This window comes from Chanodichthys erythropterus, chromosome 6 (genome assembly GCF_024489055.1).
Source record: "Chanodichthys erythropterus isolate Z2021 chromosome 6, ASM2448905v1, whole genome shotgun sequence".
Classification (NCBI taxonomy): domain Eukaryota; kingdom Metazoa; phylum Chordata; class Actinopteri; order Cypriniformes; family Xenocyprididae; genus Chanodichthys; species Chanodichthys erythropterus.
Genome location: NC_090226.1, coordinates 4,187,394 through 4,213,403, shown reverse-complemented (window position 1 = coordinate 4,213,403; position 26,010 = coordinate 4,187,394). Strand labels below are relative to the sequence as shown.

General features: G+C 36.3%; 1 protein-coding gene across 1 annotated transcript in view; it reads right to left on the bottom strand.

The window, feature by feature from the left end:
* Nucleotides 1–24,191, bottom strand: part of LOC137021845 (E3 SUMO-protein ligase ZBED1-like) — a 125,116-nt gene extending 100,925 nt beyond the window's left edge. The window contains exons 1-2 of the mRNA XM_067388824.1: nt 24,135–24,191; nt 18,646–18,796 (exon numbers count right to left, since the gene is read on the bottom strand). Of these exons, the coding sequence (XP_067244925.1) occupies nt 18,646–18,796; nt 24,135–24,191 (208 nt within the window). The remainder of the gene's footprint in view (nt 1–18,645; nt 18,797–24,134) is intronic.
* Between the last annotated feature and the right edge of the window lie 1,819 nt (nt 24,192–26,010).

Genomic DNA, 26,010 nt, shown 5'->3' with positions numbered 1-26,010 from the left:
TATAGACGACAATAAATACCAAGTATCTTAAACTGCGTAGCTGTTGTCATGATTTGTACCGTGACACTCACACTGCTCAACCATCAGCCCCTCGGCACGAAAGCACACAGGCCCATATAAACTGAACGTTGAGGTGTTCCAGAGACTCAGAGCTCAGCAATATCCTGCCTTACGAAGACGGCAGGCATTAAGCCACGGCTGTGTTTTTATTGCAGCCTGCGTAAAAGAGACTGACTCCAGATTACATTTTGCACTTAAGTTTGGGCTCTAAAACGTAATGGGGAGAATTCAGACTGATGTTGTGCAAGTTCAAGTTCAATTCCCAGCGAAAACGTGAAAGCATCCCAGCGATATTAAACATATGGACGACTCGCATGCCCTCAAAACGCTTTGGGGAAAACTTTTACTGTATGTAAGTCACGGTTACAGAACTGCATCTGTCTTTCCTCAAAAACACAATGCATTGGATACGGGAAGAGCTGCTTAGGTGCATGAACCATCAGCCTTGTTCGTAATGTAGCATCACTGCATGGTTTACTGGGAATTTAGTCTTGTAACTAGTAAATTGTATTCCCTGATGTCCAGTTAGTCAAAGTTTCATGCACCCACAACAGTCGTAATTATTTTTACATGGCCATTTTTGTTCTTGCTGGTTTGCTACTGTACCTGTAAAGAGTGCTGCATCACCCTGGTTCCCTCGACAAAAACCCAATAGGATTTTTCCATTGGCTTTTGAATTATTGCAGATCATGAAGCTTCATAGCTTTACGAAACTTTTGTTACGAATCAGTGGTTTGGAGCGCCAAAATCACGTGATTTCAGTAAACGAGGCTTTGTGATTTTTGCGCTCCAAACCACTGATTTGAAACAAAAGATTCGTAAAGCTTCATGAAGCAGTGTTTTGAAATCAGCCATTACTAGATATTGTTGAAAAGTCATTATTTTGTTTTTTGGTGCGCAAAAAGTATTCTCATCACTTCATAACATTAAGGTTGAACCACTGTAGTCACATGAACTGTTTTAAATATGTTTTTAGTACCTTTTTGTACATCTGAAAGTGTTATTCATCTTGCTGGCAATAGAGGCCTCACTGAACCATCAGATTTTATCAAAAATATCTTAATTTGTCTTCCGAAGATGAACGAAGGTCTTACTGGTGTGGAACGATATAACAATACGATAATAAATTACATAATTTTTATTTTTGGGTGAACTAACCCTTTAAGTTTAAAAACATGTTTGAGTGGTCACACTTTATATTTGGTGTCTTTAACTACTATGTATTTCCATAAAAAAATAAATAAATACAATGCACTTCTTGTGATCATGTTGTATTGTAAAACACTTTGGCTGCTATTGAGGTGGGACACGGGTAAGGTTAGGGTCAGGTTTGGTGGTATGGTTCGCTATAAGGGTGGTTTAAGGGGTAAGGGAAGAGTCAACAATGTAATTATAGAGAAATTGTTTACATATGTAATTATATGCAGGTATTTTTGAAGCAAAAGTACAATGTAAAACATGTATGTGCATAATAAGTGCATTGTATGATTATTTTCAAATGATTATTTTAAATGTTAGTACATAAGGACACCTAATAGAAAGTGGGACTGTATAGTGTGCAAGAGCACCATTATTAACACAAGGCTGTGAAAGTTACTAGTGCGTAGATGAGTTCACTGTTCAGTGTGATGACTTTTATTATCCTTAACCACCTACAGTATATCCCATTTAGCCACATGTTGGCTAAACATCATCCCTGCAGCATTCTATATGACTTCTATGTGCAAATGACTTCTGTGTACCTGCATAGTCTGGTGATGTACATCAATGCAGGCCAAATTGATAAATAATGAATATGCTGATATGTAAATGTGTGATCATATGGGGTGAGTGAAGGCAAACATGGCAGAGGCGTTTATTTTAAGTAAGCAAAAGTTAACAGAACTGGCAATGGTTCTCAACCAGGACCTCAGAAAACTTTCAAGGGTCCACAGAATGACATAAAAGTATTTAAACGGGTTTGATTGCGCTCTTATTGGAAAAAGAATCTTATTTTAAAATTAATGATGTGGTATATTTTCCCACTCTACTAATAAAAAGATGTGATTTAATCAAATGTTAAAAGGCATGGAGAGCAATAGCAAATGGCAATTTCAATACTTTTTGGAAAGTTTGAATTGTGGGGAATGTTAGTCTAAATTTGGGCTTGTCAGTGAATGCAACAAACTTAGTTTGCTGTAAGCCCGTGTTTTGACTGTTTCAGACGTATCAAAAGGAAGAGTAGATGTTCAAAGCTCACTGATTACATTGGTATGTTTCACTCCCCACAGAGAGCTTTAAGCAAAGTTTACAGTGTCCTTTAACTAAAACCCTCATTCAACAGCTGAGCCAGGGGTTGAATTGATTTTGGATCTTTAGATCCAAAAGGTTTTCGGAATCATCTTGGATCAGCGAGCTAAAGAATATTCTCACTTTAGCATTTCAACACCAGCTGTTATTAAGTGTTTGAACAGCTGGCTTTCACATGTCAAACTGTTAAGTTGTGCACTAAAACACATGATTACAGCAGAAAGCTTCATGTTATAATTAGAACACAAAATTGCCCGTTACCACGTGAAATAAACACACTAGACCAACTAATAAGCTATATAATTTAGCTAATGTGCACAGTTGCAAAGACTAAACAGGATGGTTGTTCTCTTTGAAGTAACTCTAGATACATCTGGATAATGAGGCTGTTTTTCACACTGATTAGATGATGATTGAGATATATGATGCTACTGCAATTGACAAATTTTTTGCTATTTGCACACGGTACATTTGTTTTCATAAACCGACAACAAATGGAATTGTGTGTCTCGGTGTGTGTGGCCTCATTACTGAGCCTGTGATTATGTACAGTTCAGTGGCGTGCAGTGGTGTTCTGAAATGAGGAGGCACAATTTTTATTTATTTATGAATCAATGTATATTCATGTGCATTACTCTTAACGTTGACACATCTTCCTTGTTAAATGAACATTACTTTAAAAGAAACCAAATACAAATACAATTCTATTTTGTAATTTTACATTAACAATGTATTGTAATAAATGTTCTATTTATCAAAACCAAGTCAATCTCATCAAGTTAGTGTTTTAGGCATTTCTACATTCATTCCTAAATTATAACTATAAATATAATAACTAAAAATAACCATCCATCCATCAATCCATCCACCACTCCATTCACCATCCACCAATCCATCCATCCATCCATCCATCCACCCACCATCCATCCACCATTTATCAATCCATCCATCCATTCTCCATCCATTTATAATGCATCTATCATCCACCATTCACCATCCATCCATCCATCCATCAATCATTTACCAATCCATCCATCCATCCACCATCACAATGGAAACAGATTTTAATAGTCTTATAAAATAAATATTTCTTTATTGTTTCTGTTGATTTTGGCTGAAATATGACCCAGAAATTTTTTGAGAGATTTCAAGTGATTCACCCTAAAATTGTGTGAAGTTCCTTGCCATAAAAACTCCAGTCACTATAGATGGTTTTCCTTACGTACGAGTTGCATCATGGTGTGGCGTGCTGTTCTTAATAAATAGGCCTGTGCTGTAGATTTTGTTTTTCTATTTACAGACCAATCTTATAATGTGTTTTTCTGGTGTATAATTCATCAGTCAAATTGTCAGTGTGTTTGGATCTCAGTTGATGCAAAGTTCCTGGGGATTTACATTAGGAACCATGTGCACTGAGCTCTCGGGTCAGAATCATTCATCACATGAACACTGCATCACTTATTACTGAAGCCACATATTTAGTCATAGTCAAATGAAAAACCACTGACTCCAAAAAGGCAACTACCTTTGATCAAAAACACTTCTTGAATATATAATTTAAATAGAAAAGCAGCTACGCCTTAAAATACATATAAATACGTATTAAAAATGTGGACTCTTAGAACTTTAGATCAGAGCATTTAAAGTCACGTCACTTTCCATCATGGACCAGTTGATGTTGGGGAAAAAAAGGTAAAAACATGGAAACATCAAAAATAAACTGATCAAAAGAGAGCTTTTGTATACCTCTAGCTAATTGATTTGGGGAGACACAGTATCCTCTATTGATCCGAACTGGATCACACATCTGTTGGTCTGCCTTCCTCCACAGCACATCCTGTTCTGATTAAAGATTTAATCATGCGTGGTTCTGTGCGTGTCAGTGTGATTTGACTTTGCCATCGAGACGCTTTTGTCACTCCGAATATTTTGCTCACTATTCGGCAGAGCTGTGCTTTATTAAAACTGGAATGTTTCAGGCACCTCGTCAGCATAATTATTCCAAAAGTGTGTGCTTCTTAGAAGAAAAAAACACACATTCACAAGTCAAGTACAGCATCACTGATGTTGTAGTGAAGTTAGAAAATCCCAAGAGAGTTTTAAGCAGACAGAGAATGTTGTTTGTGAAGCTGAAAGTCACGAAGACTTCGTACTCCACGTTTGAGAAGATCTCCACCCTGTAAAACATTTAGATTGTCTTTTATTTTGACTAGCAATCCAGTCACGTTCCTAGATCTATATAATATATAAACTCAAACCCTACCCAGAACCAATCCATATTGTTGATCCAGGAATATAAACATTTACAAATAATATAAAAAGGATTTATATATATATATATATATATATATATATATATATATATATATATATATATATATATATATATATATATATATATATATATATATATATAATGTTATAATATTTTAAATAAATTATAGATTGTTTTTTCATGTTTTTAAGTACCTATTTCAACATGCATTTGGTTATCATTAGAGATATAATTCATGCACTTTAAATTATATAATGTGTTTTCATTTAAATGTGATTAACTGTCTTCCTTTAACATCTTCCCTAAATCCAGATCCAGCTTTTATACTTCCCTGTGGCCCGTGACAACGAAAGTGAAGAGCCAATTCATCATCATACCCTTAGTGTTAATGACTAAGTGCAGCATTTTTGTGCCAAGCGTCTTGCACAGCTGTTGGGAAGATGTTTTATAAACGAATCCTCTTATCAAGATCCCTCGCTGGCTCACCTGCAGGGGCAGAGGAAGGCCTCACCTGGGTCTGGAGCAGGGGCCAAAGACACTGTACATTGTTTACCGCTATCTGTTAGTTTACCCCTAGCAGGCTAGTATCTGCCTTATCTCAGCTGGGATTCTTCTGTCTTTTCAAGCTGCTAAGGTGAGCATGACGCACTGTCAGTGTGCTAGAGAAAATAGAGGTGAGAGGGAAAGCCAGAAGACGAGAAACCCAGAAGACGATGTAATTTCTCTGCTTTTTCATAGCTCAGAACACGTAGATGTGCAGTACATATAAATGAAATATAACTCCTGACTATTTTATATTTGGTTTATAAAGGATTCTATTAGATTAGATCTCTTCTAAAAGTGTAGAGGAGATACATTTAAGATTATTTGCTCTCAATTTGAATTCATTGCTGTCTAGGAGAAACAATTAAGATATTAAAGAGGTCTCATTTGTGGCATTTTCATATCATACCATTTCTAGTATTAGAAATACTGCATTGACTGGATTCATTCAATGCTACATTCACCTCAGGTTCTAATTTAAGGCACAGACTGTTGAAGTAATTACTGTACAGCTGCTTGATTTAACAGTGAGAGTTTACAGTGAGCTGGACTCAATGAACGGTGCCCTCATTTCTTCATGACAGTATCTGACAAACTTGTTCTTGATCCTATAAAAACTCCAATCTGTTTCGTCAGGCAATAATCAGTGGTGAATATAAGAACATTAATCTAAAAGAAGCCTTTATAAACCACCACATATGAAATGAATAGTTGCTATTTCTGGAAAATAAAAATGGTCAAAGGGACCTCTAGGAGAGCATTTGACTTTCTAAAGCTTGAGGAAAAACATTGAATCTTCCAACCAAACACAACTGGGAGTCTTCGGTGGCTTCCAAGATAATGCAATTCTGCTATGATATGCAACAGCTACAATATCTGCTTAGATTAAGCAGGACATGTTCCCAGAAATCCAAAAATGGAAACTGGTGGAGACAAATGTAAATCAATCCCATAAACCCCAGAGAGAAACTCTGATTGCTGATGTTTGAAAATGTCAAAGAATTGCTGTTAATGGTAAAAGTGTAGCTTCCTGAAAAGACTCTTAAGGTTATGTTACACGGGGAAACTTTTTGAGCAATGTTCTCGAGCAATGGGCAACAAATTTTGATCTGAAGTATCCAGATAGATACTTTCCAGATAGCCCATGCTCAAAGTGCCCAAGCAACATCACTCAGCAAAATTGCCCCAAAAAGTTGCCCCATGTATCATCACCTTTAGGGGCCGTTCACACGACACCATTTTCAACTAAAAATTAAAAACGTTTTATGCGTTTTGATCGTTTATTTCCGTGACAATGGCATTTTGGGGGCCTGAAAATGCAAGTTTTTGAAAACTATACCATTATCGTCTCCATGTACACAACAAAAATTTGTGAAAACGGTGACGTCATGTGCATGCTTATTGCATGTTCAGTCTTTGGTCTCATAGTCTATAGTGTTCTTGAGAGTTGGCTATATGCCTTTTTGGAGAGGAAGTTCTTGATTTTGCACATGAGAATATTTTCAAAGCACCAGTGCAGGTTGTTTGAAGGTTCGTCTATGGCATCAGGTATTTACTTTTAAGTTTCCATTCATGTCTACAAACATAAACACCTTCATAAGCACTTGACTCTGGTTCTCCTTATGCTCATTAACAGTTGATTTCATTGCTACAGTTCTAAGTTCCCCAACAGTGTTTAGAGCTTCAACAGTTTACAAATCAGAATGTCGCCCCTCAAGGGTCCGTTTATGGAAGCATGTCACCGCTGGTATCAGAGCACAAGTGCAACAGCCAGATTCTCATTGACATCTAAACAAACCCAACTTTAAACAGAAGCAAATTAATGAACTATGATGAAACTATCCTCTTCTTATTGATTGTTAAATAAACTAAATATTTGAGGATATGAAAACCGTGTAATCAAATGGAGATTTAAACGCTGGGATTCCACAAATGGCCATTAAATGCAGATGTTTTTCCATCTATTATGACGAGCCACACGGCATTGCACAGAAACACGTGTTGGTTTATTGCAACGGACGCCCTTCTCGATTTAGCTAAACGCTACGAGTGTTTCAGGATGCAAACCATCTTGTTGTTAACTTCGGAAACAGATCTATCGATTTATCTAATACACCGAATACAGCCATTCTTAATGACGATAGTAATTCAAAAAAGTATTTTTTGCATCTGCCATTAGGATGATGAGGAAGTCCATTGGGATGAGGTCTAGGAACAGCCCATTTCTCTTTCCAGCCGTCTTGATGCCGTTTATCTTTCATTCCTTACAAGAGCGAGTTTGTCTTTCACAACAGCCTCCATCCCGAGGGTCTTTACGTCCACATGCACACCGGCTAATACATTTGCCTGCTCATCAAGCATAAACTAATGTGTATTGGCTTACAACTTTTCACATGATTAATTCCCACGTACAGGGAGGAATGTGGTCCCTTGGAGAGCAACGGGGTGTTTTTAACTCCCTGGGATGAGCCAGCGCCGCAGACAGACCGAGCTGAGAAAAAGGGAGAGAGCGCAAGAGTTTATTGATAACAGGTGGTCATGCATGCCGAGACGTTAACGATAACCAGCTGTGAGGCCGGTCTCGCGCCAAGCGCCCGGTCGGAGGACCGGAGAGAGGGAGGAAGAAGCCCTGCGCGCTGTTGGCCAGCTCTTACCTGACCTGATCTATTAGCTCATCAGTTCTGCTTTTATTGTTTTCTGGGGTCAGACGCAGCTGACTAAATCTTGACACAGCGAGCATCATTACTCCGCGGTAGAGAATCGTTTAGCCGCACATGTGTCAGGCGGCGTATCCTGTAAAAATAGTGTTAGAAACAATATGTTCGTTCGTCTTGGCTTTACATATCATGCCAAATGGATCCCCCCTCCAAACTCTGGTCTGATAAAAATGGGGTGTGTTAAGAGAGAAAAGGTGTGTACCCTCTAAAGAAAAGCCAGACATATGCAGATTCGATGAATCTCTCCTAGGCAGAACAGCTTAGATGAGCAAGAACGTTTATGCTGGTTAATAGGGATGGGACAATACAACAATTCTCGATGCAAAGAATTTTCCAATGTGTCGCGATTCTCTCTCGAATTGACTCTGAGCTTATTTTTAACAGCAGATACGTGCTTTAGAAACACCCGTACTCTGCCTGCATTCATTTACTTCACACACACCACTTAAACCTAAAATAATCATTCATAAAGTTTGAAAAGGTTTAAGTCAATTACAAAGGTGTTTGCAGTAGGCAGTGTTTACATTAAAATCGCGTCATAAAAGCATTCTAAACCGAGGTGAAAGAGTATTTAACCGCTTGCATGATTCAACTGAACGCACTCTCCAGCACTCTTCTTCATAAGCATTTGAGTGTGCGGTTAAAAACTAGCTTAGAGCGCCATCTGCTGTTAAAACTAAGCTCAGCTCAGAATCGACTTAAGATAGAAAATATCAGAATCAAGAATAAATGTATTGTCCAAGCCCTACTGGTTAGTGCTGGCTTGGTGCTCGTCCAGTTGGTGGACCATCAAAAATGCATGCAAAATAGGAATTTAATTGCAATTTTTTATATTATAGTTTTATTTTAGTTGATGTTTTTCCAGTGAATTTAAGACATAAGTCTCTTCTGTTCACCAGGGCTGCATTTATTTTATCAAACATACAGTAAAAACTGTAACATTGTGAAATAATATTAGAATTTAAAATTTAAAACAATTTAAAATGTTTTATTATTATTTGAATATATTGATGCAAAGCTGAATTTTCAGCATCATTACTACTTATTTTCAGTTTTCACGTGATCCTTCAGAAATCAGAAATCCTTCAAAAATGCTGATTTGCTGCCCAAGAAACATTTCTGATTATCAATGTTGAAAACAGCTGCTTATATATATATATTGTATAAAATATATAAAATAAATTCAATTACATAAAAATTTTACAGTATTTTTATCAAATAAATTCAGTCTTGGTGAGCAGAAGTGACTTCTTTCAAAAATGTTAAAAAATCTTAGCAGTTTGTATCATTTCTTGGTGGATCATGTGACAGGACTGAAATGAAAGGGATTGCTAACAGATTTTTTGATGCACAATTTATTTGATAAATGTGTGCATGTCTTCTTACTGGATGAAATGTGAGCGATTCATTTTGGAAATTTTATTTACATCCTAATATTTACATTCAATGATTTTTTTAAAGCAATTTCCCAAAAATTTCATAAAATTCAAGGAAGAAACCCTGACTTTTGCTTACAACATGTGAACTGAAAAAAAAAAAAACCCCACTACACTGAATGTCGTGCAAACTGAACAGAACCACACAGTCACATCTTTTCTCTTTACATGATCTCCTGTGCCACGGCGGGATTTGGCGGGAATGGACAATCCGAAGCAGATGCGATGAGAAGCGAGACCACATGGCCAAGATCTGATATCAGGAAGAAATGCGTCTGGCTCAACGCAGTAGATGCACTGAACTTGAAGGTAAGGTGAAATAAGATGCCCTCCAAATTTACCAGCAGCTGCTTGAAAGTTCCACGTTCTGCATTGAGCCATGTTGAAAACGGCAAACAACACATCAGATAAGTGTATCTCCATTGCTCTCTTTCATCATGAGGTTGGAATCGATGCCAAAAGATGTTATCAGCACGATGCAATCCATATAGAACACTATAATGAATGCTCCATCGCATTAGTCCACTAATTGTGGTCTGAAGTCTGAAACCCTGCCAAGCGCAACAAGAAAATGAGTTTCTTAGAGAATGAGGGGGTCAGAATGTGATGCCCCCCACCCTCACTTCACCGTTACGCCCGTCAAGTTCGCCCGTATCAACAGCTCTGCTGAATGGAGTGGCGAAGAGCACCTGATGTTCTACTCGCCACACATACTCGCGTTCTGTCACTCACGTTAATGAAAAAGAGCCCCCATGGCTCACCCCACTTCCAATGCATAGTGAAGGAGGCGCGGGCCCCCCAGGGGTAAAATACACATGCACACACACACATACAGGCCTTACGGTGATGTTATGCATATTTGTGATCACAATTTCTCTGTATGTTTTATTTTTAAAGCACTCCTACTGAAAGTGACAAACATACTCATCAGTGCTACAGCAGATGAATGATGTCGGCTGAACAAGCATGCAAGTGCACTGCAAAAAAAAAAAAAATCCTAATGAGTATTTTGTTCTTGTTTTCCAGATAAATTGTCTAAAAATTCTTAAAACAAAATACATTAAAGGGATGAATAGAAATATAAATTAAAAGGGCTGCTAGCAAGTTGGGCTTTTCACTTAGAATTTGGTTGTAAATTTCACAATTTTATGTGAAATTTTGAAGAAGAAATCCTGAAATAGTACTTTCTTGTAAAACTTACTCCAAAAAAAAAAAAAAAAAAAAAAAAAAATTATATATATATGGTCACACTTTAGATTAGGGTCCAGAATAAGGCATTAATATATGCTTTATTAAGTACTAACAAACAGCCAATAATATGCATGCTAATTAGCAACTAGTTAAAGGATTAGTTCACTTCAGAATTAAAATTTCCTGATAATTTATTCACCCCCATGTCATCCAAGCATCCAAGATGTTTATGTCTTTCTTTCTTCAGTTGAAAAGAAATTAAGGTTTTTCAGGAAAACATTCCAGGATTTTTCTCCATATAGTGGTCAAAAATGCAGTTTAAATGCAGCTTCAAAAGGCTCTACACGATCCCAGATGAGGAATAAGGCTCTTATCTAGTGAGACTATCGTTCATTTTCTGAAAAAAATAAAAATGATATACTTTAACCACAAATGCTTGTCTTGCACTGCTCTGCGATGTGCCACGCATCAACTAATCACGTTGGAAAGGTCGAGAGTGACGTATATATTTTATATTTTATATTTTATATATATATATATATATATATATATATATATATATATATATATATATATATATATATATATATATATATATATATATATATATATATATATATATATATATATATATATGAATATGAGAGAGAGAGAGAGAGAGAGAGAGAGAGAGAGAGAGAGAGAGAGATTTAATGTCTTTTTGGAATAATGTGCACTGATGAATTGTGAATAATAAGAGCAAAAATGTTTGTTAATTAAGTCAGTTTTGTTGTTGACTTTAAAGTTTAATATGCTATTTAGTCGAAGGTGAAATGCCGTCCCCGATCATCATTACAAATCCAGTGAAAGCGAAACTATGGAACAGGGCCTGTATTTACACCCACCCATAATCGTCCACTTCTCCATCCAAACCACAGGCATTTTGACTGATGGATGGAAAGATGGGTGAATAATTGAATATATTATTCACCTAAGCAGAATTTTACTCAGCGTGAGCAGCATTTGGGGTCTGTATAGTTGGCACTGTCCTTCCCTCATCAAGTTTTTCACTACTTTGGGCACACGCAAAGTACTCTTGGCATAAACACAAGTCAAGATACCACACTGTAAATGCCTGAGCCTGTTTACTCGGTGCAGTAAACGCTTTGAGGGCAATTAAATGTCCCACTCCCTAATCTCCAGTGGGAAATGGAAATGTCTGTGGTCTATTGGGTCACTGACCTGTCAGTCTGTGAGATTGACAGGTAGCGCTCACAGTGAGACAGCGAGGTAATTATGGGGCGGTCAGTCTGATAAATGAACTTTGACCACTCAGGTCAGTGTAAATGACAGTTATGAGAAATATTAACTCTTGCAGATGTCATAAAAAGGTCCAACTTTAACTAATTGGATACTTTTGGCTATGTTTCGCAAAGGCATTTCCACAATTGGTTCTGTCAAAGGTTGTAGGAAGGTCTGTAATTCTTAACCTCTTGACCAGTACTGACTATTGCCTGATAAAGTGTCCGGTTTCAGCCGACTGTATGTTCCTTTTTAGACCTTCTTTTTGGTATTGATAAATTAGAATAGAATAGAATAGAATAGAATAGAATAGAATAGAATAGAATAGAATAGAATATACTTTATTGTCCCATTGCTGGGAAATTCATCTTGGACAGCCATGACAAAGCCAGTACAACATTAACACACATAAACAGTATAAACATAATAAATTGCTAAAACCACAAGCCAGATAAAACAACAACAATACCCTAGTCAAGGCATCTGTGCTGAGGAGCCGTGCCAACGCACAACCCACGTAAAGATGATAATTCCGCAAATAACTGCAGTTGCAGATTTCAAACAGAGATGGTGACAAAGAGGCAAAAACTTACGGACTAAAGCTTTAAGTGAGTTTAAAACATGAAAAAAAAAAAAATTATTGTCAATAGGTTCCTGTTGTCAAAATAGCTTAAACCAGTTTAAAACTAATTTAGCTGGTTTAAAATGGTCGTTTAGCCTCTCCATGCTGCTGTTAGGCTGGTTTTTCTAGTTGGCTAACTGAAATGTGCTCAAAAAACCCTCTAAAATCAGCCTTCGTGACCAGCTAGGACCAGAAAACTAGCTTAGGCTGGTTACCTTTTCAGTTAGGATGCTGCCTATGTAGGACGCAGACAGCTAGACAGCTCAGTAGGCTTTAGACAGAGCTTAAGAAGAGTGTTTGCAGTGTGTTGCAATCATTGGGTAGTTACCGTCCTCATTTCCGTTGAATTACAAGAGGAATTGTCCCCATCAGTCTGCTAATCATTAGACTTCTGTATAAACGTTCTATTTCATTAGCGGTTTTCAACCACTTGTGCAGTTTGTTGGGTAAGATCTCTTTTTTTTTTCTTTTCCAACAGCTCCATACTGTAGGTTGGTAGACTGTCTTTCCTTGATTTTGCTCAAACTGTAAGTCAAATTTGTGCCATATGATAAATTTCCCTTCCAGGTCCATTTGTCACAAACTGACCTTGTCCACCCTGTCTCCCTTCATTTTCTGCCCTCTCAACAACTGCAAAGCAGCACACAGAACCTCCATGACTCCTGGGATGATATACATTGAATGCCCGTGAGCTGATTAATAAAGCAGAGGGCTTATGGGAAATGAACCGCAAACTTACTCAAACAGCAATAAAACAAGTCAGGATTCACAAATCTGCATTAAGAAGGCCCTGTGCTAGTTGCTCCCCCTCCTTCCTCCTTTCGCCCTGATTTATAAAACAGGACTGGCTGTAATTGACTCCCCCTCGGATCCTAATATAAAGTTATAATCGGACTCGGGCGTGCGAGCCAGGTCTCCGCCACACGTTTAAAAGCAAATAGAGCAAACTGCATGGAGCACAGAAACACGGCCATGAATGATGTCTCTGTGAATGCTGGCTAAATTAAGAGGCAAGGGTTGATTTAGGCCATCTCACTCCTCTCTCTCTATCTTTTTCTTGCCATTTACTCTCTTTTTAAGGGTTGCATCCACCGGTTTTTGTACTTGTACTCCATCAGATGCATAAAACTGCTTTTATAAAGACAATAAGGCCCAGTTTCACAGACGGGGCTTAGACTAAGCCAGGATTAGGCCTTAGTTCAACTAAGTAGCTTTTATAAACATACCCTAGAAAAACACATTACTGATCTTGAGACAAAACAATGACACTGGCATATTTTAAGGAATGTCAATGCAAGTTGTTTTCAGCTGAAACAGCTCAAACATGCATTTTAGTCTGGGACTAGCTTAAGCCTTGTCTGTGAAACCGGGGGAATATGTATCAAATTCATATGAGAACAACTCAAGTCAATATAGTACTTAGATGCAAGTTTAAATTACAAAAGGCCTGGATTTTCAATGTGGTCTCAGACTTTTTGGGTCCCACTGTGTGGTTAAACCAGATTAAACCATTAAACTGTCATTGGGCAGTTTGTTGTTTAGGGAAGAAGTTCCTATCTAGTACTTTTATCATAGTGGTTTGGCATGTGTATTGAGCTGACATTCGTTATTTGATTATGTTAATATTATCCAGGTCTTTGGATGTTGCCTTTCTGGCTAACAAATGCTCTTTATTTTCGCTGTACCAGGGACCAACAGACTACAGACCCTGACAGTTAAAAGATCCATGTAAGTATTTTAACAGTAGTATATGCTGAGACTGATGGCATCCTTCAAAGCCAAAGTTACCCGGGTCATTAACTTAATGGCTTCACTTCAGATTTCATAATACTAACGGTTTTGTGCCAAATTATCTGCCTTCAATTCACGCTATACGACACAAGAAGGTACTGTGGTATTAGTGATGCACATTTCACTCAAAATGATTTTTTTTTTTAACCCCACTGTACTCTACCGTTCAAAAGTTTGGGATTAAAAGACTCTTATGTTCACCCAGGCTGAATTTATTTGTTCAAAAATACAGTAAAAACAGTAATACTGACAAATTATTACTTTTAGCATTACTGTTATTACTTTTTCAGCATTCTTTGATGAATAGAATGTTCAAAAGAACAGCATTTACTTGAAAAAGACATTTTGTAACATTGTAAATGTTACTTTTAATCAATTAAAAGTTCTAATAATAAATTCTATTTTTTTTTCAAAAAAAAAAAAAATCTTACTGAACCTAAACTTTTGAACAATAGTGTATGTTATAGCTAATATCACAGCTTCGTTTGTTCTTGGTCATTTTGTTGAATTACACTATAATGTCATGCAAAATTTAGGCAAATATTGCAAACATTTACTGATGTTTCTCTGTATTTAAGTAGGATATTATACATCTGTGAATGCATGACCAAAGCGTTGATATCCGGCCAAAGTATTTTTCACACCTGGGCACTTTCTGTTCTCTACTTTTTGCAGAACACTTCAAAACAAATGAGTTCGCTGATGATTAAGAGACCATGACTAACAAAAAAACACCATCTACATCATGTTTTTGCGAAAATGGTCGAACAGTCAAGATGGTAACAATGAAAGGAATTTTGCAACTCAGTCAAAAGATACTAAATTATATATTGAACAGGTCGAAGTCAAGTAAATCATGGTGTTAAACTGTGCAGCACTACGTGTGAACATTCTACAGCAAACCAAATTCACTGAGTAGGGAAGTGCTTGAAGCCTAAATCTGAATTCGGAAAGGCACAAAAATGAAAAATGCATTCTATGGAGCCCCTAAAGGGACATGGATAGATTTCACTCATCACATGAAGATATTAAGGAGAGATGACTGACAAGACAATGGCAGAGGATTTGGTGCGCAACATTGACAAATGTCATATTTTGTAAAATGTGTAGTCAGTAACGCCACTCCCTATATACAGAGTACACGTGATCACGAATTGGAAAGTGAAAGTAAAAAGTGAGCATGCATTTAAAGTGATATCAATACCCCGCATATTCATAGCGGCTCCCTGATGCCCGCAAATTATATACAATATCATTACCCAACTATATAATTGCAAGAGAATGCAAAAACATTGCAATCTATTTTTTTCTCCCATTTCATATTTTTTTCCCTTTATGGTCTCCATAGAATGCAGCATTCCCTTTCCGAACATAGTATTCGGCTTCAGGCACATCACACAGCACTGAGTTTGGTTTCTAAGGGTCATGCTAATGCTTCAAACATTATCCCAGCTAACAAGGAACATTCTCAGAACATTAGCTAACGTGTTTTCTGCATATGAATATTCTTCCAGTAGCCTAACGTTAATAGAAAGTTTGTTCAAAGTTATTTGTGGTGCTTTCGAAATCGTATACTGAGTAGGTACAACATAAATAGTATGAATATGGGTAGTATGAATGAAATTCAGACACACTACATCTGCCATGTTGTTCTGTCACGTGACCTACCAGCATCAATTGACCATTCACAAAGACCCACCCCCTTTAGTTACCGTTGTTATGTCCGACAAGCAATGCCGATCTCACACCATCTCAAGCTGTGAAAAATACATTGCGGAGCAAAGAGAACACTGACAATGCATCGACAGAAAAGACAGAGCAGCTTACTTTTGATATGAAACAAGGTCTCAAATTTTGTCATTTTTAAAGAAATTTAAACAATTAATACCATTTTATGGCTCTTTAATGTGTCGTGACAGATCGCTGTAGCGCTTCAGTTCAAACGGCTCGTGAACTGATCAACTCTTCCAACTAGCTCATTTATAGCATCAAATAAACATGAATGAACATCAGAAGGAATGATGTTTCGCATACCTTGAGAGGGCGCTAATTAATGCAGTTTTTATTTTTTACATAATTTTTAAATTGATCATTAAAATCTATCTGCGTACACTCGACATATTAAGAGAGAATGAGAATACATAAAGGTGTGCGTTTGTGTGTTGTAAAGTCAAACGTGTGTATGTGCGTCTATAGGTGGGCGTGGGGGATATGGGTGAAAAGAAATCTGATTGGCTAGTTTAGTTTAGTTTTTTTTCCACATATGAAAAATGACGTTACAAATAATTAATGTTTAAAAACGTTCTCTAAAACAGCTAAATTCGACTGAAACATTTGCAAAATGGCCTAAAACTATTGAGTAGAGTTGAAGAAATGAAGCTTTTCTCTAAAGGTTTTGGGAAAGGTTTATGGTTTCAAAGCATCAAAAGTGTCAAAAACAGTGCCATCTTGTGGCAGGTAAAATTTACAGCACCCATAAACTTGAATGCGCAATTCCGCTGTTTTATCCATTAAGCACAAACAGCCTGACGACGCTAAATGTTTATTTCAATAATATAATTCACATATTAAATTTGGCAATAGATGAAATAGATAAAAAAACAATAATTATAATAATAATACTAATGCATACTGAGTTGTTTGAGGCAAGTAAATTGTGTTGTTATTTTGTTGTAAATACTGTATGACAGAACATATGATAATGTAGTATAGGCTACTGGTTTATATATTCAAAATGTTTAGTAAATGGACTTGAACTTCCATAGTGGTCTGGATTCAAACATTCTGACACGCAATCACTTGACTGGAAAAAATGCGACGCTTCGTTTCTCTGAAAACAATAACCACTTTTCGGAACAAAGCTGCTCAGAGACAACGTAAAAAACAAAACAAAACAAAACAAAAATTTCACGAAGCATCAAGCACATTAGAGTGCAGTTACATGCATCAGATTTTCTAAATAGGGAACATGAAAGAGACAGTCGATTATTCGATTTGTACAGCATTAGATCGTTCCACCAACTCACGGATTGATTTAATCAGGTTTTGCGGACAGAAGGGGGAGGGGGGAAGGGGGGGGGTGTGTTCTGTGTGTACCCTGAGATAAAATCCTGCAGGCGCCCCTGTCTGTACACACCATTTTTCAAGTTCAAGTCCACCAACGTTAATCTACTAACTCCCCTGACTGCTTTGTCAGACATAACGGTGGATTCTGTATTATGACTGGTTAGATTGCCTGTCAATCAAACTCCCGGTGAACGGTCAATTGCGTCGCTTCACTGCCATTCATAAATCCTCTCTTGGCCTCATGGGATAGTAAAGTGTCCATCGAATGCGCACTTCAGAATCTCTGCGGAAGTAGAAGGTCATCTGGGTACTTTTGCTTACTGTTTTCTGAATACTATATATTTGGACCTACTACACTATTGGAGTGCTGTATTTCGGATCAGATTTTGGACATAGCACTGGTCTTTTATAATGTTCTCAAAATGTTAGCAAAAAAACATTATTTATACATCGTCCATAGAGCGTTTTTTAATACTTTAGTTGGATTTTCATCTAACATTTTTTAAAAATGTTAATACTTCTTTCAGGATGTTCCGAGAACAGTAGAGTAAAGTAACATTCCCAATATGTTTGAAGAATAATAAATGGAATGTTCTCTAAACATCAAAAAATGTTTTTAAAACATTTTAAAAAACTGGACGTTTTGAACGTTCAGAGAACATTCAGAAATATATTTTTCATAACTTAATGGGAACATTAGCAAAATGCTCTTAGAACATTTTTTGTTAGCTGGGTATGTGCCTTGAATGCTATATGAGGATATTGAAGGAAAGATTTCTTCTGAAAGTTCCTGCTCATTTGGCCCAGAGGACTGTCTAGTGTCGAGTTGATATGTGTTTTACTATTCACAGGGCATTTGATAGGTATGTGTCTTTGAACAGCGCCCAGATGCTGTGATCCACACATAGCTGGCCTCTGGCTTGGCAGCTCTCTCGCAAAGCGTTTTTTCATAACCAAGGTTGTAATTCATTTCATACTGAAAAATATTGCCATATTACAGCAGAAGTGGGGAAGAAATCAATGTCAATATAAATAAAAAAAGTGATTTGTACTACGTCAAATAAAACTCAAACTTTCATTTGTGATTTCTGTGATTAACACAATGAATTCTGTGCATTATTTTTTATTAAAAATAGGCACAAAAGCTGTCACTGGGGCAGTACACTTTCAAAGAGTGCAAATAAGTACTTCAAAGGTACATATTGGTACAAAAGTGTACATTAGTACCTAAATGGTACATATTAGAACCTTTTTAAAGGGTACCGTCCCAGTGAGAGCTTTTATACCCTTTTTCTTGAGAGTGAAGTACAGTGACAGCAGCTGTTATGACTTACCAGTTGAGTTCAGCAATGCAAACAGAACAAACCCACATACCGTAGTTGATTTTGATAAGCTGCATGAGCGTTAAAGGATAACCAATTTTTGTTACAGCAGTCAGTTTGCGACCCATGAAACCTTCGCCACCACCGTGGCGGCAGGCATACCAGAACATGTATCTCTGCTTACGTAAACAGACGTAAAAATCCTGAGAAAAGAAAGAGAGGGGGAGAAAAGAAAGATAACATGTTGAAAAGTGCAACTCAAACACTTACCAGCATTTAAAGCAGTTCACTGTGAAGAAGCTTCGAACAGATCGCTAACACCTGTGTGTGCTCATGACATATTTTGTTTGAGATTTGAGGTATGGCTTAATGTTATCTAAACAAAATATATTGCTTATCCTGTGTGCAGTTTTTCCATAAATGCATTTAGTTCTCTCTCCTTCTCACACAAATGTTTTATCAAGTATTACATTTAAAAATGGGCTGTTAGTTCAACTGCTTTGCTCATTCACCTCATCTGTTGCTAATGTAATTTATATATCTCACTCAGAAACCTTATGTGTGCTATTTTTTTACAGCTGAAAGAACCTCCATGCCCTGGGATGCATCTCTTGGTTCAGGCCGAGTCTGCTAGCCACTTTTCTGCCAGCGGCATCCGCTGCTGTGGCCAATCGCACCCCTGAGCCACACAGTGCAGAATATGTAAGCTTCTCCTTCAATTAGTCCTGTTTGGTCTTAACACTACAGCTGGCGTCTGCAAACCCACCACTCCCAGGGGACCCGGCCGGTGATATTTTCAGTGTCAATAAACCTTTACACCAGACTGGCAGAGAGGGTGCCTCTAATGGACATCAGTGGTACTGCAACTTTTCACAAATATCACCCATTATAATAAATACATTTTACTTAAACAGTATTTAGTGTTTTTTTTTTTTGTTTTTTTTTTTTAGCATTTTTAAGTGTTAAAATAAGCAGAAGTAGAAATAGTTACTAACATTATACACAACTTTGCTAATACACTTTATTTTTCCACTTTGAAGCTTGATGCATATTTATTTTTATGCAAAATAAATAATAAAATCACTAGTTTCCTTTCAATCCTGCAGTAGTTTTGATTCAAAGATCAACAGTTCATCTCTATTTCATGTTTTGTTTTGTTTTTTTGTCAGTGGTAAAGCATATACCATCTATTTTAATATCATAAAATTCATATTTTGCATAAAATGTTTTATTTCATCAGAATTCACTTTTGCCCCACACATAACAGGCAGGGGGGAAAAAAGATATTGTGACCATGATGCAACTGATGTATACGGAAGAGGATTAGGGCCAAGCAATAACAAAAAATTAAAACCATCTCGAGATTAAAGTTGTTAAATTTCGAGGAAAAACTTGTTAAATTTCAAGAAAAATGTTGTTAAATTTTGAGAAAAAGTCGAGATAAAATGTTGAGAATAAACTCATTAAATTACGAGAAAAAAGTTGAGAAAAAAAAGTTGAGATAAAATGTTGAGAATAAAGTCATAATTTAATGAGTTTATTCCCGAAATTTAATGAGTTTTTATCTCGTAATTTAAGGAGTTTATTCTCTACATTTTATCTCGACTTTTTTCTCGAAATTTAATTAAATTTTTCTCATAATTTAACGAATTTGTTCTCGTAATTTAATGACTTTTTTCTCATAATTTAATGACTTTATTCTCAACATTTTATCTTGACTTTTTTCTCGAAATTTAACGAGTTTTTTTCTCGTAATTTAATGACTTTATTCTCAACATTTTATCTCGACTTTTTTCTCAAAATTTAACGACATTTTTCTCATAATTTAACGAATTTGTTCTCGTAATTTAACAACATTTTTCTCATAATTTAACGAATTTGTTCTCGTAATTTAATTACTTTTTTCTCAATTTATTGACTTTATTCTCAACATTTTATCTTGAATTTTTTCTCGAAATTTAACGAGTTTATTCTTAACATTTTATTTCGACTTTTTTCTCAAAATGTAATAACTTTAATCTCGAGATGGTTTTATTTTTTTATTATTGCTTGGCCCTAATCCTCTTCCGTAGATGTAAAACAAGGGAAATAATTTGTAAAATAATAAAAAAAAATAATAATAAATCAAACATGGCTATACGATTTCACTAAAATGAGGGAATGGATTAATCAGATAGAACTACAAATTAATAAGTAGCAATAATATATATACATATTTTTTTTTCCCCCATGTCATGTGTGAAGTAGTGTTATTTTAGTATCAGAGCTGAAATTATGGTAATAGCCGTTTCATTTCTGACACACACTGTTAAGCGTTAGACCAATCACATCAGACTGGGCCATCTGACCAATCAGAGCAGAGTAGGCGCTCAGAAAGGAGGGATTTATAGAGACATTGTCCTGAAAACGACAATAACGTATAACTCTAACTCTAACCGAATCCTTGAAAAATAAGAAATGTATGTGTTTTTTGACCTTGGAAGCATGTAAACTTATTGTAGGAGAAATCCAAAACTAAATTAGGAACCTTTCAAATAGCACAATAGGGGCACAATAATAAAGTGTCAGTGGAGAATGATTTTTCCCTCATAAGGTGCCACAGTGTAGTAATAGCATCTACCAGCAGGAGCGAAAAAATGAAGCTAACCAGCCAAACATTGACCCCTCACAAAAGAAGAACCAGGGACAATCCCTCTGGAGTTAACCTGGAATCAAATCCCTTGCTGAAATGAGATCTGGCATGCTGTTGCAACAAAGCAAACAATCCAATCAAATGTTGACCGTGACTTGCATATTATGAACATCTGGAGGTTTGTATACAGGTCTGTGGTGTGGTGGCACTTCATGATTGGACGTCATTGGGTCAGATGCCAGTCCTGACCACAGTGTGGTTATTCATTCTTCTGAATTACACCTGTATCCCCAGCGGCCTGCAGAGCCCTGCTTTTTTGTTTGCACAGCTGGTTTGTGGTGAAACAGTCCAGGTTAAATAGTTTTGTCAATTGTCCCTCTAAGACGTGAACCTACGACCCCACGCTTTATTTTAGATGGTGGCACAGTGGTTGCAGGTTCAAATCCAGCCTGAAAATAAAATATCTGAAAATGCCTAAAACAAGATACTTTCATTTGATATTAAGACAAAAAATTGTACTCAGCTTTTTTTTTTTTTCGTTTTCTACAGAGCCTCAAAAGAGACATGATGATAAGAATAAATGAGATGGGAGGAAAATTTGTATTTCTACGGAAGAGGATTAGGGCCATGCAATAATAAAAAAATAAAACCATGATGAGATTAAAGTTGTTAAATTTAGAGAAAAAAAGTTGAGATAAAATGTTGAGAATAAAGTCATTAAATTACGAGAAAAAAGTCCTTAGATTATGAGAACAAATTCGTAATTTAACGAGTTTATTCTCAACATTTTATCTCAACTTTTTCTCGAAATTTAACAAGTTTATTCTTAACACTTTATCGACTTTTTTCTTGACATTTAACAAGTTTTTTCTCGTAATTTAATGACTTTATTCTAGGGCTGTCAAACGATTAATCACGATTAATCGCATACAAAATAAAAGTTTGAGTTTGCATAATATATGTGTGAGTAATGTTTGTAAATAATATGTATATATAAATACACACAAATTAATGTATATATTTAAGAGAAATATGTTATTTATGTACAAAAAAATTTATTTATAAATAATATAAATTATATAAAAATATAAATAAATACATATACTTGTAAATATTTCTCAAATATATACATGGATGTGTTTGTATTTATATATACATAATAATTAAACACAGTACACCCACATATATAGGCAAACTCAAACTTTTATTTTGTATGTGATTAATCTCGATTAATCATTTGACAGCCCTACTTTATTCTCAACATTTTATCTCAACTTTTTTCTCGAAATGTAACAAGTTTTTTCTCGAAATTTAACGAGTTTATTCTCAACATTTTATTTCAACTTTTTTCTTGAAATTTAACAACTTTAATCTAGAGATGGTTTTATTTTTTTATTTTTGCTTGGCCCTAATCCTCATTTTCTTACAAATATTTTCTGTTCCCCCAAGAAACATTTCCTTCGCTTGCAAACCTTTTGAGTACTTTGCGAGTAAACGCAACGTTTCTCAGGAGACCGCAAACGTTTTTGCAAGGGAATGGGTACGTTTTGCGAGGGAACACAAAAGTTTCTCTGGCTAACGCAAAAATTTTGCAAGAGAACGCAAAAGCATTGAAACATTTTTTTTTCTATCCCATCTCATATTTTTCTCTTTAGGGGCTTCATAGTTTTCCAGTACAAATATCTAAACATTCTTAAATAAAGACAGATCTACTAGATAAGCAAAATACATCAAGTCTTGCTTCCTGAAAAATGTATCAAAATTAAGTTATGTGTAAAACAAGAAACAAAATCTGCCAGTGGGGTAGCAAATGTAAACTTATTTTCCCTTTGAATTGAGATTATTTTTCTAACCCCATTGGCAGATTTTCCCGCCACTTCATTTTGATAAATGTTTCAGAAAACAAGACTTAATATCTTTTTGTCATTTTGCTTCTCTAGTAATTCTAACTTGCAGATATTTTCACTCGATCTGCCAGTGCAGTAAGATAAATGCATTATTAAAGATACATTCTCTGAGAATGAGCCTTAAAATCATATGCAGGGTTACTTGTCTAGTAAATAAATCTTATTTTAAGGATTCATAGCTTAAAAACGAGTCTAAAAAAAGACTAAATTATCTCTAAAGCTTTCCATATTTTGTTCTGACTTTCTCAGAATGATCATTCTGAATTGTTCAGTCCTCATAGTAAACAGCTCAACTTGTTTTGGGTGGGTTGGATGGATGGTAATTCATTTGACTAATTTTGGGATTAGTGGCTCTTCCAGCACATGAGATAAACGGAGGACTCTCATTAGAGGAGCGTTAACACTATTTGAGGACCTGATCAGTCATGTATCACATTAGTGCTGAGGTCAGATGATGGTGTGGAGGTATGCATAACTGGTGGTATGTTCCTTGCAGACATCCAAGAATGCTACTGTTATTTATCACATTCTTGGTACATATCGACAAGCAACATAATACGTTATTCCAAAGCGTAGGCAATTTGACAATCCGCAAGCGGCCCAAGACTGAAAATTAGGAGGGTCAGGGTCCAAATTACACTTGGAGAGAAAAGAAAAATGGTTGATTTGCTTCCCGAAGTATATATTTTCCTTTCTCTCTCACTCGGCTTCACACAAAGTACTCAAGAGTCAGTGTTTCAGACCTGCGTTAAAAGGTATTATTGATTCTATCTCAACTAAACCGGTGTCCACGTTCCCTAACATAAATATCGCGTGTTGGCGGGGACACTTGCGCCGCTCGGCGCTCCTAAGTACCATCTGGCCGCTGCCAAAACAAACAGTAGTAATGAGTACTAGGTCGTGGTTGAGAGGCCGGTCTAAAAGTCGGGGATTTGCCAGTGTGCGCACACTGAGGGGCTGTCATAAGCCAAATTAAAAGACTGACTGTTTCTACCCCCTCACCTCGAGCGACGCTGCTGAAGATGCTGGGAGTCGACGTGGGGGAATGGGGGAGGGCATCGTGTTCAACAAGCAGATCTTGTATTTGAGAATTGGGTCTGGGGAGTGAAACTGAGGAAATAACAAGCGAGGATTTATTGCCAGACGGTTTGTTTACGTTAAAAGTATGGGCCATTCGCACCAGCCAAGGCGGTATTTGCATAATACATATAAAATGAGATCCATATTTGCCACACGCAAACCTGTGAAACCTTGCGTTTTAAACGAAGTAACCAGAGTGTCGCTCGGGCGCTGGGCCAATGACCAGTGTCGGTGTGTGAAAAAAAAAATGGGTGTGGGAGCGGCAGCTGTGCGGAAGAGTTGCATGAGCTCCTGCATATCGCTGTCCATGGAACTAGAGTGTAGTTAAAGCAGAACTAAGTAACTTTTTTTACCTTCATAAATAGTTTTCTAAGTCCTTACTATGGTTAACTGAGCTGTAGTGGTGTGTTTGAGGCGAGCACTAACCCCTCTGGCACGTCTACACCAGAAAACAACACTTGCAAGTTGAGTTGCGCCGACCCGACACAATCTCACCTCATGTTCACGTTCACGTTCCCGCGAGAGTGACAAAATGCTTTATGGTAATTCAAAAACAATGTATATATTATGACTTTATAAGACAATTTCGAAAATTACCCACCTCCATCGAGATTTCTTGTACTGTATTTGCAAAACTACTGCGCTGGTGAGCGTTGTAGTCGTTGTAGTCCAGAGCTGCACTTGGAGTATTTACGACAGTGATTCACTGAAGGAACCTGTAGGTAGGGCTCTATAACTTCCGCGATCACGGAATCGCGGAATCCATTCATAAAAACAGAATTTACTGTATAATGCGGAATGTCACGGAATTTGTCAAATTTTTGATGAATGGATTAAAAGCAGGTCAGTACACTTAAATTAAATCGCGATATAGATTAGTGTCTGTGAATATTAAACCGCAAACAGACTATTTAAACATGAATCCTGCATGTCTGGTGACTGAAATGAATGATGCGGAAGCGCAGTTTTATTTACCTCACACCGCCTCACACACAATCGCGCGGGCGCACGCGGCGCTCACGGTGTTTTCGTCCTCTGTCGCCTCACTATATGAACGCACAAATTCATCTCCAGAGCTGCTCTGAAAGTCACTTCATCAGCATTTAACTGCTACCGTCATAAACACATAGAAACTCAAAGCTCTAGGCAAACCGTCAAAATAAAAGTTCGATTTAACTTGACAGAAACATATTACTGTTGTACAGTAGAATTTAGATAAATTAATTGAACAATAAATTATTAAAACATATTTTTAAACAATAATCTCAGTGTTTCTTTCATGTTTTTATTTTAACAGTAAAGCTCTGTTGTGCAGCACATTGTTTGACAAAAAAAACTTTAATTTCATGATTAAAAGATAAAGTAAATGGTATGTGTTCATTTGATTGCCAGAAAAATTGAAATACACAACAGAACTTCTGGGAAAAAAATAAAAATAATAATTAATAAATATTGTTGTTTTTAAGAATTCAATTAATTAGACATGCTTTTTGATTATTAAAATGGAATTAAACCATTAAAATGGAATCCAGAAAATAGAATTTGGTAAAAGTAAAAAGGTAAAAGTTGAGGGGAAAGAATAAAACGTTTATCATAGGGCCCTAATTTTTTATTTTTTTTTCTTAAACTTTTATTAAATTGTTGGTAAATTGGACAAGATTCATTATTTCAATTAATTAGACATGCTTTTTGATTACTAAAATTTAATTTAACCATTAAAATAGAGTCAAAAAATAAATAAAACGAAAAAAAAAACGGAATCCAGAAAAATTAAAACGGAGAAAATGGAATTTGGGAA